General features: G+C 41.2%; 1 protein-coding gene and 1 pseudogene across 6 annotated transcripts in view; both read left to right on the top strand.

Moving 5' to 3' along the window:
- Positions 1–12,650, top strand: part of Mast2 (microtubule associated serine/threonine kinase 2) — a gene marked incomplete at its 5' end in the record, with an annotated part of 194,810 nt that overhangs the window by 121,456 nt on the left and 60,704 nt on the right. For all 6 annotated transcript variants that reach the window (XM_013521604.1, XM_013521603.1, XM_013521601.1 and 3 more), the window contains 1 exon segment: positions 8,768–8,859. In XM_013521604.1, coding sequence (XP_013377058.1) covers positions 8,768–8,859 — 92 coding nt within the window.
- LOC106150087 lies at positions 5,963–6,500 on the top strand (annotated as a pseudogene).

Here is a 12,650-nt window from a genome sequence, read left to right as displayed (position 1 = left end):
ATCTGTGGGGATCAGCTGTAAAAGACCACAATTTATTAGAAATTTGTGAAAGGTCAGAGAGAGTAAAAGGAACATGGATACGAAGTAGCCCTTCAGGGCCAGCTTGTTCCGGAAGAGGGCACACAAGTTGAGATTGAGACGAATCAGGAGGTGGTGAAGGATGAGTAGAGTCTCGGAGGGAGCTGCGAGCAAGTGGAGTCAGGGCAAGATGAGGGAGGGTGGCCATGTGGCCTGCAGCAAGATGGCTGCTGGTGAGCATGTAACTCACAACAAGATGGTTGCTGGTGGCCATGCGGCTCATCACAAGATGGCTGCTGGTGGCCATGCGGCTCATCACAAGATGGTTGCCAGTGGCCATGTGGCTGGCAGTCGCCATCTTGGGACTTTTTACCAGAAGCCCTCTTAGATGGGGTGTGGTGGGCCAGAGGTGAGGAAGGGGATGCAGCGGGGGGAGTAGAGGAAGAAGAACCTTGAGAGGAAATAGATATTGTGTCTGGAGAGGATGGGCACCCGTCAACTAATTGTCGGGGAGGAGAATGAGACCAAGTGTGGGTCCGAGCGCATGGGGCTGAAGGCGGAGATGATGGCGGAGGAGCAGAGGGAGTAAGGTCTGAGGACGGCATGTGGAAAGTGCCGGCTAGGGGAGCTGCAGGTTTGGGAGATGGAGAAGGCTCAGAGATGGGCAAAGAAGGGTAGAGGGAAGAGGATTCTGCTGCTGGCTGAGATGGCTGGGGTGAGCAGGTTTGCCCATCTGGCTGATTAGGAATGGACTGAGAGGAAGAGGGTAAAGAGTCAGCTCGTGGAGACTGAGGATATGGCGGAGGGGGAGCAAAGGCAGGGGGAACATCATCAAGAGGGTCAGGAGAGGCTTTAGGAGAAGATTCTGGCGGTGTGGAACGCGCCAAACAGAGTTGGGTAGTCCCACATGCCTGGAGAAGAGAAGGGGAGAGAAGAACGCGTCCTGAGAGCAATAAAGGCATGAATACATGGAACTTCCTTCCATTTGTTGTTGCGATAGCAAAAACTGTCTAGGTCTCTAAAGATATTAAAGTCAAAAGTACCATCCTAACCGTTTTGGTTTAACAGCGTCTCTTAGTCCCAAAGTATTTAAATTAGACAAGAGACAACTGAGCGGAGTGTGCTTTAGAGGGTGGGGAGTAATGTTCCCCATTTTGTGGCCGAATAAAAGGTGAGCCGGAGGCTGAAGCAGCCGGTTCTCGAAATCCCTGAGAGGGCCGTCACCCTTTCCGGGATGCGAGAGAGGAGAAAATGCCCAAATCCACCCTCCCAATCGTCACCGAGAAGGCAGAAGGGCGTCCCGTAGGACGGAAAGGACACAGTAGTCCTGGAAGGGAAAGGACACAGTAGTCCTGGAAGGGAGTCCTGACGTAGGCCTATGGTTTTCAAAAACGGAGCGAAACCGAAAACAGGAACTCCCGGAACAAAAGGAGGCTCACCTGTGAGAATCGGAGCGGGCCGATGTTGGATGGAGGCTGGCAACAGCAAATATCCAGAGAAAGGAAAAAGTTCTTTGGCAGGGGGGCTCAAACCAGGGGAGCAAAAGCTCTCTCCTTTAGTAAGGCCACACAGCCTGCACCGAGTCACGGCACCAATATGATAGGTTTTCCCAGCGCAGAGACAAGTAAAACAGAATAAAATGCCTTTATTGTGGACGTGGAAAGGCCACAGGAAAGAGGAAAATGTGGCCTCCAAGTTAAGTGTTTTAAATACATCTCCTAAAGGCCAGGCGTGGTGGCACACGCCTATAATCCCAGCACCCGGGAGGCTGAGGCAGGAGAATCGTTGCAAGTTCGAGACCAGCCTGGGCTACAAAGTGAGCTCAAGGCCAGCCTGAACTGCATAGAAAGACCCTGTCTCAAAAAGACAAATGATGATGATAATAATAATAATAATAAAATGCATCTCCTATGATTTCCCTTTCTCCATAGTTTCCTGTTAACATCTTCATGCTTTCTTTGTACCTTTCTGAAAATATGGGATATAGTTCATAATTTTAATGTTATTTTTATGTGTACTTTTTCAGGTTTTTTTGTTGTTGTTGTTGTTGTTTTTCTTTCGGTACCAAGAACTGAACTCATGACCTTGAGCTTGCAGGCAGGTGCTGTGCCACTGAGCTAAATCCTCAGCCCCGACTCTTCCATCTGTATAACTCCCCCAATCTGGGTCATATTTTCCTGCTTTTAAAAATGCCTGGTAACTTTGTAATACATAGCAAACACTGTGAAATTTGCCTTATATGCTGCTTGTTTCCATGTTCCTTTAAATATGTTTAAAGCTTATCTGGCTTGCAGTTTCCTGGAAATAGTATTTTTTATTTTTTTAGTTTTTCTGCTGTGACTCAAGTCACTTTTTTTTTTGTCTTTTTGAGACAGGGTCTTTCTATGTAGTTCAGGCTGGTCTTGAGCTCACTATGTAGCCCAGGCTGGCTTGGAACTCACAGCAATCCTCCTGCCTCAGCCTCCTGAGTGCTAGGATTATAGGTGTGCACTACCAGGCCTGGCTTAGTTTGTTGTTTTTGACAGTTATTTTCAATCTTGTGTTGTGTTGTGTTGTGTTGTGTTGTGTTAATCTGTGTTACTCCAGTATAGCATTTGGAGTGATTTTTCCCTCTGCTAAAAAAATAATTTTCCTGTACTCCACCAGCTCCTTTCCCTGGATGATTACTCTGCTGTGTGCATTGGTTAGTACCCAGCAGAACACTTAAGGGGAAGCCTCTGCAAATCTCCCAGCTTGTTGTGCTGAACGTCCCATTTGATACTGCTTTCTTCTCTGGACACTCTGTCCTGCAAATTCTGTCCAGTTTGGCATCTCTAAATTTTCCAACTTTGTTTCCTTGGCTCAGAGAGTTTACCAGCCTCTGTTAAGAAGGATTAGCCCTCCATGTGCTGTTGCTGGTAAGTCCCTCCAGATAGTAAGTGCAAGTAATTGTAGGACTTGCCCTGATTTTTTTCTCTTTTCTTAGCAGTCTCCCTCTGGATTGCTTGTTGCTCAGGGTCTGCCATCCATCCGTCTATCTATCTACCTATCTACTAATGGCTTATTAGATTATAGGGGGACAAGAATGGAAACAGGAATACCAATGAGGAAGCCATTTCATTTTATTCACATAGGAGCTGATGGTGGTTTGGCTTAACATAATATGGGAATGAGAATTGACCAGATTTAGGATATATTTTGATATTGAAGTCAGCAAGATTTATGATGGGATTGGTATAGAAAAGGAAGGGGTAAGTCCAGGATGACTTGAGGTTTATATTATCTTCACTTTATATTTAAGGATGACAAAGTAAGAAAATTTGAGAGTTACTCAAGGTCAGACCACCAATCTGAAATTTAGATCTTTTAAATTCCAGAACCCTGCTCCTTTCTATTGTACTGTACTGATGCTAAGACCATAAGTGGTTGTTACGGTTTGTGTCTGGATATCCCCCCAAAGCCTCATGCGGTCATGGGGTGGGCTTCTAGAGCTTATGATTGATCCATGGTCTAATTCTGGGATTATGGGTGTGAGTGCTACACCCACCCTGGATTAGGTAGTTTGCATACCATACAAAGGAGGGAAAGAGGCTTGCTTCCTGGTGCTCCTCCCTTTTGCTCTTGTTGCTTTTACTGCCTTCTGCCACCATGAACTATTGCCCTCTGCCATGAGCCACTCTGCATTTGAGCCAGCCAAGTATGGACTGAAACCTCCACAAACTGTGAGCTAAATAAACCTTTCCTTCCTTAATTTTGGGCGTCAGGTATTTTGTCTCAGCAACAAGAGAAAAGTAACAAACACTGTGGTATAAGCCATATGTGTTAGAGAAGTTCAAATAAAGGAGAGATGTTTTCCTGCTTGAAAAAATGAAGAATAATTCACATAAAACCAATTTGAACTTCATAGTTCATGAAGGAAAAGTAGGACTGGCTAAATTAGGAGCCAGGCATACTTGTTGAAGGATGTAGCTTGAGTGAAAGTACAGTGGAAGTCTTTGAGGTGTCTGCCTCTTCCAGATTCCCTGGTCAGGGTTAGTTCTCCAAGAACCAATGAGGTTTCATATGTTCATTTTGCAAAGTTTTACATATTCAGGCCTATATAGCCTAGAGCAGTGATGGCAAACCTTTTAGATCTTTCAGTGGTAATAAACAGCTTCCTGTGCCCTGTATGCCATTAAGTTTGCCACCAAAGGCCTAAAGTTTATTTTCTTGCAAATATAACTTGTATACCCTCAGAAAAAAAGACTACATAAATATAGGTATGTTTTTTTTTAAGAAAATTCAGAACAAAACCTTAGCTGAGCCCAGGCATGATGACACACACACAGCACTCAGGAGGCTGAGGCAGGAGGATTGCTTCAAGTTCGAGGCCAGCCTGGGCTACAAAGTGAGTTCAAGGCCAACCTGAACTGCATAGTGAACTCCAGTCTCAAAAAGACAAAACAACAACAACAACAAAAAAAAACGCCTTAGTTGAGAACCTTAAGAGAAAGTAAATTCTTTACAAAAAATTAAATTTGGGCGTTTGGGGTTTGTTTTGTTTTGTTTGTTTGTTTGTGTTTGTTTTTGAGACAGAATCCAGGCTAGCCTTGAATTTGCAATGATCTTCCCACCTCAGCCTCCCAGAGTACTGAAATTACACACCCAGCAACAGAGAATTAACTTAAGGTGACAAAGAATTAATTTAAGTGACCATAGTAAAATGTTTGAGTTATTTTCACAATGTATTGGAAAGGCCCTGGGAAGGTTTTAAGAAAGAAGTCACATGGCCCAATTTAAAAGCTTTAAAAATGTTACTCTACCTGTGGGGTGAAGACTAGATTAGTGCAAGGTTGAGGAGTAGGGGTAGAAGTTGGGAAGTAAGAACCAAAAGTACAAAGAGGAAGATCATTCACATATCTTCCACAGGGTGGGTTAGCAGTAGAGGTGGAGGTAATAACAGTTGTTTGGGATAGATCTTAAAGGTAAAATGCACAGGAGTTGCTAGTCTTGAATGTGAGAAAAAGGAAAATCAGTGATGGTGTGTGGGTTTTTACCAGAACCCCCTAATGAATGGTGGTATATGTAATGAGATAGGTAGAAGGTATAATCGAAATATACAGTGAATGCACATGGCACATGCCTGTAATCCCAGCATTTGGGAGGCTGAGGCAGGAAGATGGCTGCAAGTTTAAGGCCAGCCTGGGCTACAAAGCAAGATTGAGGCCAGCCTGAACTGCGTAGTGAAACCCTGTCTCAAAAAGACAAAAAAAAGGAAAAATTGGTGAATGGTGTGGTTGGGTGCCATCCAAGAGTAAGGCAGGATCATAAAAATATTATGGTATGTCCTTATTCACCCAATTCACCAGATGTATCACTATGTGACTTCTGGCTCTTCCCCATGGTCAAGGTGACTTGTGAAAGACAAATGTTCTGAATCAATTCGCAATACCAAGGCAGCCACAGCCAGTGTAAATAAAGACACTCACACACAAAAATAGATGTCCAGAACTGCTTTAGAAAGTGGCAAAAATGGTGTTTTCAAAGTGAGAGGGATATTTTAAAGGGGTTAATGACAATGTATCTTTTATTGTAATTATTTTTAAAATTTAAATATTTAGTATATTTTTCAGTCACACTTCATACAAGGTAGAGAAGAGTAGCAAATTTTAGAGAGAATTGAGGAGCTCTGTTTTGGCAATGTTATTTAAAATGGCTTTTTGACATCCAAGTAGATGTGCCAGCTAGGTACTTGGATTTAAGTCTTGTGCTCAGAGGAGAGAGCACAGAGCTAGCAATAAAAAGCTGGGTATCATCAGTATCTACATGGTCTTTAGGCTAGGCGTGGTGGTGCATGCCTATAATCTCAGCAGGTGGGAGGCTGAGGCAGGAGAATTTTGGTGAGTTCAAGGCCAGCCTGAGCTGCATAGCAGGACCCTGTCTCACTAATAAATAAACAAACAAATAAAAAATATATAAATAAATAAATAAAAGCTATGCAATTGAAAATCGTTGGTCTTCGTCAGATTTTGCCATGTTGTACAGGGGCCAGGGCCCGAAAGTGCAGAAGGTGATGGTGCAGCCCATCAACCTCATCTTCAGATACTTGCAGAATAGATCCTGGATTCAAGTGTGGCTGTATGAGCAAGTGAATATGCGGATAGAGGGCTGTATTATTGGTTTTGATGAGTACATGAATCTTGTGGTAGATGACTCAGAAGAAATTCATTCTAAAACAAAGTGAAGAAAACAACTAGGTCGGATCATGCTGAAAGATAATATTAGTCTGCTACAAAGTGTCTTCAACTAGAAATGATCAGTGAATTAAGACAACAGTGAAGTGAGGCAATGACTATTATAATAATATGTAAAAAAAGGCAGCCAATAAGTGCTTTGTCCTGGGAGTATTTGTAAAACATTTGTTCACATTGTTTTGACTACCCTTATGTTTTTACTGGAGACCAATAAATGTAGAGTTGTTTTTGTGAAAGAAAGAAAGGAAGAAAGGAAGAAAGGAAGGAAGGAAGGAAGGAAGGAAGGAAGGAAGGAAGGAAGAAAGAAAGAAAGAAAGAAAGAAAGAAAGAAAGAAAGAAAGAAAGAAAGAAAGAAAGAAAAAAAAAGAGGGGGCTGGGGATTTAGCTCAGTGGCACAGTGCCTGCCTGGCAAGTGCAAGGTTGTGAGTTCGATTCCTGGTACTGGAAAAAAACAAAAATAAAAACGAAAGAAAGAGAAGAGAAAAGATTTAGGTTGTGAGTGTAGGTAAAAAAGAAACTATTTCAGATCTGATTCCCACTATAGCAAATCATTTATTTATTCATTATTTATTTATTTATTTACTTATTTATTGGTCTTTTTGAGACAGAGTGTCATTATGCAGTTCAGGCTGGTCTTGAACTTACTTTGTAGCCCAGGGTGGCCTCAAACTTGCAATGATCCTCCTGTCTCAGCCTCTTGAATGCTGAGATTGCAGGCATGCGCCACCACACCCTGCCTAAGTCATTTATTGGTTAGGAAGAGAAAGAACCAAAAAAGAAATTGAAAAATCAGCCAGGAAAGTGGGAAGCATGTAGGGGAGGACCATGAAGTCCAATATATTAATCACTTTCCCAACCAAAACCTCCTGAACCTAGACTTGACTGTTCACATTCCTATCAGCATTCTGGTGTCTTAGATCTGACCAGAGTCACCCACTAAGTTCTGTTTACAGCATTCTATCATTTTTCTCCCCTACATCTCCAAACTCCTCCCACCCACCAGTTCCAAAGGCTTCTAAGCCATGTGGTCAGGTAAAGTAACAGCAACAGCTCCACTCTCAATACCAGTTTTGTGTATTAGTCAGCTTTCTCATTCAGATCTCTGTTCAAATGTTATCGCCTTAATCGAAGTTCCCTTGATGCTACAGCTTCCACTCCCATTTCAGTCTCTTATTTCCTCCTTTTTTTCTTCTCTCCCCTCCTTTTCCTGTGTTATTTTTTTTCCCATAACACTGTTCACTCCAGTGATAACAGAAACTTTCTTATATACTGCTTTCCTAGTAGCTAGAACTTAGAAAGTATCCAATAAATATTTATTTGGATGATTATAAATGGCAAAATTTCTCTAATTTTTTTTAAAATAGGCTGATGTATATGTGTACTTGCTCACTTGCACATCCTGAGAATTGAGCCCAGGGTTTTTGCACTTTTGTACTGAGCTACATCCAACCCTTTTTTATTTTTTATTTTGAGACAGGATCTCACTAAGTTGCTAAGTTGCTTGAAATGATCCTCCTGCCTCAGCCTCCCAGAGTGCTGCGATTATAGGCATATGAGCCCATGCCCAGCTTCAGATAAATTTATACAAACTTTTCACTAACAGATGTTGCATGAAATGACTTTTCATAATGATATAGTGTTCTCCAGTCACAGGAAAAAGTCTTAACATGTAAGAGCCAATTTTATAGAAGAAACTCAGGCCTGTTCTGAAATTTATGGTGTAATTTTACTTAATTTGTTAATTAAGCAATTCAAGCCAAGATATGTTTTTTTGGGGGGGTTTTTTATTTATTTGTTTTTTTGGTACCAGGAATCGAACTCAGGACCTTATGCTTGCCAGGCAGGCACTTGTGCCACTGAGCTGTATTCCTGGATAAGCAATTCAAAAAATAACTTGTTAAATTAACAGTTTGATTCTTTATGGAAAAAATAATTTTATGAGATAAAGATTTTGAGGTTTCTTTGTTTGATGCTGGGGAGTCAAACTTAGGACCTTCAGCGTGCTAGGTAAGTAAGTATTCTACCATTGACCTTCACCCCTAGCTGAGAGAATATTTTGACTTGTGTTTATAAATAAAATTTGGGATGGACATTCTTCATTAGATATCATTTAAAACTCATTGTTTCTGGGTGTGGTGATGAACAAGTGCACGTCTGTAATTCCAGCAACTCTAGATGCTGAGGCAGGAGAACTGAAAGTTCAAAACCAACTTGGACAACATAGTAAAACCTCAAGTCAAAAACATGATTGGGGCCCTTAGAGAATTGCTTGTATCTGTTTAAGGAAGCAAACCTAAACTGAAAGAACACAATGACAATGTAAGACAGAAGTTAGGGCAAAAAAAATACTCCAAGGGAGAACAAACTAAATTATAGAATCTAATTTGTGCAAATAGTAATTGCTAACCCCGTTCGGGTTAAAGCAGTAAACTGCTCATTCTGTAATGGTGTCACTCTTCTGTTCCCCTGTAGCTCCTTAAAGTCTGTAGGTCAGTGGTGTGGCCCTTTCATAACTGACACTTTTATTTTCCTTGCAGTTGTCGGACAAGTAATCGCAAGAGCTTGATTGTAACCTCTAGCACATCACCTACACTACCACGGCCACACTCGCCACTCCATGGCCACACAGGTGAGTGTTTGCAGGTTAAGATGGTGTGAAAAAGTGTTCACAGACATCTGACCTCTTTCCTAATTATGACTTTGTGCAGATGCAGTAAATGACATTGTCACTTGGCTGACTGAAGCAAGTTCTGAAGCAAGAGTTCTGGGCTTGCTTTTTCTATAGTAGAATGTTTTTAGTTTGCTTTTGACTGAGTTGTTTCTTCTCTTGTCCTCTCAGCATTCCTTTTAGTCTTGTACATACCTTCAGGCCAGGTATATATCCTCTGTAACCTCAGTTCTAAAGTGTTGTACTCTGTTATGGTCCCAGGCATCTTGGGCCATGTGACAAGGGTGCAATAACGTTTTGTCCCTCTGGGCCCAAGAATCAGGGCGCAGAGCATTTTTGTCTAATGGCTCTGTGGTTAACTTTCCCCATGTTAGACTGAGAGGAAGAAATAAAATTAGAAGAATTAATTTGTTTCATGACATTGATTTCACATATTGGAATTGAAGCACATGACTTCATGCATTCAGTTTCTGCTTCATCTAGAATATGGGCTTCAGCTGGGGATAGAGCTCAGTGGCATAAGCGCCTGCCTGGCAAGTGCAAGGTCCTGAGTTTGATTCCCGGTTCCAAAAAAGAAAAAAAAAAAGAATTAGAATATGGGCTTCGGAGCCAGGCGTGGTGACGCACACATGTAATCCCAGCACTAGGGAGACTGAGGCAGGAGAATCGTTGCAAGTTCGAGACCAACCTGGGCTACAAAGTGAGCTCATGGGTGGCCTGAACTGCACAGTGAGACCCTGTCTCAAAAAAGACCAAAAAAAAAAAATACAGTATGGGCTTCGGGCCAGGGATATAGCTCAGCGGCATAGACGGTTGCCTGGAAAGCCTGAGGTTGTGAGTTTGAATCCCGGTACCAAAAGATAAATAAATAGAATAGAGTAGAATACGGGCTTCTAGGGTGCTGGGGATATAGCTCAGTGGCACATGCGCCTGCCTAACAAATGGAAGGTTCTAAGTTCAATTTCCAGTACCTTAAAAAAAAACAAACAAACCAATGTGAGCTCTTCTTTTTGGGCCAGGGATATAGCTCAGTGGCACAAGCGCCTGCCTGGCAAGTGCAAGGTCCTGAGTTCAATTCCCAGTATATAAAAATAAAATTAGAATATGAGCTTCTAACAAAAGGACCAGTTTTCATATGCATCTGTTTGAAGAATATATAAAAATTATGGAATTTCTATTGACTCAGGTACACATTGCTTCCAAGGGAGGGACAGAAAAGCTTATGTGAATTGGCTATGTCTTTGGGTATAAACCTATACACTTGTATCCTGTGGGATCCAGAACCAACTTTGCCTGAGGGACTTACCTCTACACTGTTCATTGCTACACTGTTTGTTGCTACACTGTTTATAGCAGTTTTAAACCTAGAGTTAATGGAAAAAGAGAAGACTTAGAATCATAGGAAGCTGTTCAGAGCTTGTGCTTGGGTTTGGTAACCCATGGATACTGTTGTCCTAAGGCTGGACCTTGTATATTTTTGGCAATAAAAGGGAGACACCAGTGCAGTGGAACAGGTCCGCATCTAGCTGAGTAAGACAGATCTGTTCTTCTTGTTACAGTTCAGTGAGTCTTTGAAAGGAAACAGTAAAGATGCATGTAGATTAGTTGTCAGGGCCCTGAGAATCTGGGGATTCTGTAAATAAACTCGGTCCTCAAGGGAAGGGTCTCATCTTAAACAGTAGCTGTTACATTAGAAGATACCAGTATGAGCACAGGGTTTCCTAGGAGTGGGAAACATATCTGATCTTCAAAGGAAAAGGTTTATCATGCTTAGGTAATTTCCTCCAAAAAGTTGACTGGGTTCTGTTTTAGGGAAATAGCTCCCTTTCCTAGAAGTTTATAAAACAGCATATGTCTCCCCTGTCCTTTTCTCATACAAAAATAAATATATCTCATCTCGGCTTTGTACATAGTTGTTTCACAGTTGTAATATGAGAACTAGGCAGTACTTACTATTGGCTGCTCTTCTCTGAAATGATTATCTATTTTAAGTCCTGGCAGGACTAAATCTCCCAACTCAAGGGTATATGCTTTTAATTGTGAACATTATTTGACCATTTGAGCCTGCCTGGGTATCTTGAATGTAATTCTTTGAGTTAATATGCTTAGTACTTCATGAATATTAACATCATCATCATTTTTTAGCTGCTGAAAAAAATATATATTATGTAGTTGTTGGAAAGAATATTCTATAGACATCTGATAAGTCCGTTTGCCTATCATGCAGTCAAACTCTGGTTTCTTAGTTTTGCTACACTCAGGTAGGATGGGCAATGCACTGAATTGCTTCTATATAGCTAGCCTGCCTTGCAAGAGGAGTCCCTTTCAGACTAAACCCTTACACTAGGTTTACAGCTTGCAATAGACATGTATTTCTCATGCAGTAAGGATTGCTGGTGCATTGTTTATCAATGGGGCTGCTGGCCCACTCCAGGCCAACTTTGGGTTGATTTCCTCTCTTGGTTTCCTTTCTACAATTTTATTGATTTCTCCTCTATATAGTATATCCTTTCTTCTACTGAGATAGAATTTAAATTATCTATTTCTAATTTCGTAAAGTAAATGCTTAGAATATTGATTTTAGATCTTATATGTTAATATAAGCATTCAATGACGAGATCAAATCCTGGAGGCCTCTATCACTGAGCTATATCCTCAGCACTGTTTATTTTTTGTTTTTGAGACATGATCTGTCTGAGTTGCCTATATTGACCTCCCACTTCAACTCCCTGAGTAGCTGGAATTAAGATATGTGCCACCATGCCCAGCTTTAAATTTCCTTTCATGACTGGGCATTTTGGCATTACATTTTGGCATGTAATCCCAGCACTCTGGAAGACTGAAGCAGGAGGATGGAATGTTCAAACCCAGCTTAGGGAAGGAAGGAAGGAAGGAAGGAAGGAAGGAAGGAAGGAAGGAAGGAAGGAAGGAAAGAAGGAAGGCAGGCCCTGGGTTCAGTAATCCCAGTTGCAAAAAGTAAAATAAATTTTAGAGTCTGCCTTCACTACATTCAACAAATTTTAATGTTATATTTTTATTTTTATATAGATCAAAACATTTTTACTTTTTATATATTTCTTAATTGACTCATGTTAATTTTAGAAGAATGACCTTAGAAGGATGAATAGTTGATCTTCACATATTTGGAGGTTTTGCATATGATTTTCTGTCATTGATTTCTAATTTAATTTTTTTTTTTTTTTTTTTTTTTTTTTTTTTTGGTTTTTCTCCGGTACCAGGAACCGAACTCACGACCTTTTGCTTGCCGGGCAGGCGCTTTGCCGCTGAGCTAAATCCCCAGCCCCCTCTAATTTAATTATTGTAGTCTGAGAGCAGACATTAAATAATTTCTGTTCTTTTACATTCAGTAATGTGCATTTTATGGTCCAAAATATCTATTTTGGTGAATGTTTCATGTGAGCCTGAGAAAAAAATACGTAATTTGCTATTGTTAGATGAAATTGTATATAGATATTCATATGTCAAGTTGATTTATGGTGTTACCTAAGTCTTCATTGGCTTTTCTACCTCTTGTTGTTGTTCTTGTTGTTGTTTGTTTGTTTTTGGAGACAAGGTTTCACTATGTAGTTTAGGCTGGCCTTGAATGGCGATCCTTCTGTCTCAGCCTCAGTGCTGGTATTACAGGTGTGTGCCACCGCACCCAGCTGCCTGCTTCTCATAAGGGGGTGCTAACACATTCATAGTGGAGCTCTAATTTGTGTATGTCCTGGTTGGAGGGTCTGATTTGAATT

Source organism: Chinchilla lanigera, unplaced genomic scaffold (assembly GCF_000276665.1).
Source record: "Chinchilla lanigera isolate Chin_1 unplaced genomic scaffold, ChiLan1.0 scaffold00063, whole genome shotgun sequence".
Classification (NCBI taxonomy): Eukaryota; Metazoa; Chordata; class Mammalia; order Rodentia; family Chinchillidae; genus Chinchilla; species Chinchilla lanigera.
This window is presented reverse-complemented; position numbering and strand designations above follow the sequence as displayed.